The following is a 2,500-nucleotide window of genomic DNA, read 5'->3' on the forward strand; positions in this document are numbered from 1 at the left end:
GCTAGTAGTGTTGTAGTATTTGTTTTCCCTTACTTGGCATCTATATATTTCATCGTTAGTTATTAAAGTTTCTCATACATAATTTTGTGTCAAAATAATTGACAAATATTGTGGGTTGCAGTAGTGCGCATATAATGTTCTCACAACTCCGCTGCTACCCCAAAATTTGTATATCTATTTTCACTCATCATGATTAACATTGACTATCAACAATTTGATGGGTACCTATTGTTTCAAATTCTGTTCCTTCAGTGCCAAGGAGGCGAATGGTTCCGTTATGCTTGTGTTGGACTGACGCCGGAGACAAGATTCAAGGGAAAGTGGTACTGCTCAACCTGTAGGCTGCTTCCACAATGCCAATACAGACATACTGTCTTGCATGTTTCAGTAAATTACTTATTATGCTGTTTCAGCTACCTTATTAGAATTTAGGGAGTGGTTTATAACTGTAATTCAATCAATGGAAATAGGTGTTGCTGCAGAGCTTTGAACCCTTACATTTGACAAAACATCATATTCTTTGAAGTAAATGCGCTGAAATCTAACTTTGATGGATTGTGTGTGATCAGATCTTGCAAGAGAGAACCAAATCCTCTTATCTGTTTATCTGCTCAACATCAAGACTATGCTATCTTGCCATAGCAGAAATGGCGGCAATGCATTAGCTCATCAATAACATACTAACACCTTTATAAACAGGCATGCAAGCCATGAAAGTTTGTTTGATGCATAAAAAAGAATGGTTAAGTATGACTTACATATTTGGATTGTGTAACTGTTGCCAACCTCTCCACACTTCTCCTGGACCTAAGATAATAGGTTTAAGCATGGCTGACTGTCCTACACATATATAAGAATACTCTCCATAGATTTCATGGCTTGAACCAGGACTGAACAGATACATTTCATCAAATCCATCTCTTCCTACTGCAACTGAGTTTCTTCTACCCTGTTCCATTAAAAAAAAGGGAAAGAAAACAAACTGAGTGCATGTACAAGAGAATGTACTAGAGATAGCAAATGTCAGCCCCCATAAGAAAAATCCAAATGAATTTTACTAGAAAATTACCCTGTCAATGAGTGTAAAGAATCTAGGTGCACTGGTATATACCCTGCTCATTTCCTCATTTAATTGCTTATAGCCATCATCTTCTTCCCCCTCCATTTCTTCTTCACTGGCATTCTTTTGATTTTTTTGTCTCAAGCCACTTAAAAGCCTTTTAAGTCCCATTTGACTCCAAAGTTGGCCGATCTCAGACTTGTTTTCCTCGTCGAGATCAGGAGGAATTATAGCAAAATCGGACAAATAGGGTGGCACATTGAGAAAATCCGATCCTTCTAATCCAAGTGCATATGTTGCTTCCGGGCTGCTAACGGTTAAATGGCTTATAAAAGATCCAGTCCAGTGTAATGGTGTCGATTTCGAGTTCGTGACTGAGATCTCTGAGGTTAAGACATCTTCTTGTAGTGTAACAATATATCTTGTTTCAACCATATTTTCTGAATCACTGCTTATCAGTTCAACCTTAATAGATTCATTTGAATCGCCTCTAACATCACGAAGAACCCAATCATTTGGAGACCATGAAACTTCATTATCATCTTCACAGTTGAGGGCCAAAGACACCCCACCTTGTATCACAGCCTCACCTTCATCTCCCTCGGAAACCGATGTGTGCAGTAGCTCGACCGTGCCGCCGTGCCACATCGGAACCTTGTAAGATGTGATCAAACCACTTGGTAGCATCAAAATAGCTCTGCTGCCATTATCCAATCCCATCTTGGCAACACAATTGTCACCAATACCTTCAAAGGTGACCCCATGGCCACTAAATTCTCCCTTCAAATAGTCCACATTAATTGGCTGGTACGGAACTGAAGCCACTTTCGGAACTAATAACTCCCTCCTGATATTGTTGTATTCCACAGATGTAGAAGGAAGGTACGGATGATAAGATAACTGATGGTTAATTGATCTTGCAGATGAAAAAGGAGTGAAGTTCGGTGAGAAAAATGAACTGTAAGCCATGGTTATCAATCTTATCGAAATCGGTCTCAGTTGCAGACTTGCAGCTAGGTGTAGATTTTCATTGTTTTTACAACAAGGAGAGAAAGAGGGTGGTCCCTTATCCCTTTATTTCCTTTTAGGATAATTCAACAAGTATCTTTGGTTGGTTCTAATTGAAGGCTGTAATGATATTTTTCTTTTCTGTTTTTTAGTGATGGAAATCACCATTTACTTATTACCTATGACCGATGGCAAGCACACAACCTTATCTTTTTCAATGATGGGAAATAAGCTTAGCACCTTTAGATTGATGTCTGGTTTTCTTGGTTCTTAGCTTCCATTCTTAGAGTTTCCTTTTAGTTTTGATAGTTTCATCAATTATGAAAATGTTGTTGCATATATTGAAAATTAGTGTTGTTGCATATATTGAAAATTAGGGTTGTAGTATGATAATCTAAAATTCCGTTGCAATAATAAAGTTAAAAAAATTGT

General features: G+C 37.9%; 1 protein-coding gene across 1 annotated transcript; it reads right to left on the reverse strand.

The window, feature by feature from the left end:
* Positions 1 to 666: 666 nt before the first annotated feature.
* On the reverse strand, positions 667 to 2,145 carry LOC120163273 (protein NDH-DEPENDENT CYCLIC ELECTRON FLOW 5-like). Its single transcript, XM_039173242.1, has 2 exons — positions 1,070 to 2,145; positions 667 to 949 (listed from the first exon to the last, which is right to left on the reverse strand). The coding sequence occupies exons 1-2, from the start codon at positions 2,027 to 2,029 to the stop codon at positions 755 to 757; spliced, it is 1,155 nt and encodes a 384-aa protein (XP_039029173.1). The 5' UTR covers positions 2,030 to 2,145; the 3' UTR covers positions 667 to 754.
* Positions 2,146 to 2,500: the final 355 nt, after the last annotated feature.

The sequence above is a fragment of the Hibiscus syriacus genome, unplaced genomic scaffold, assembly GCF_006381635.1.
Source record: "Hibiscus syriacus cultivar Baekdansim isolate YM2019G1 unplaced genomic scaffold, ASM638163v2 tig00111440_pilon, whole genome shotgun sequence".
Lineage (NCBI taxonomy): Eukaryota > Viridiplantae > Streptophyta > Magnoliopsida > Malvales > Malvaceae > Hibiscus > Hibiscus syriacus.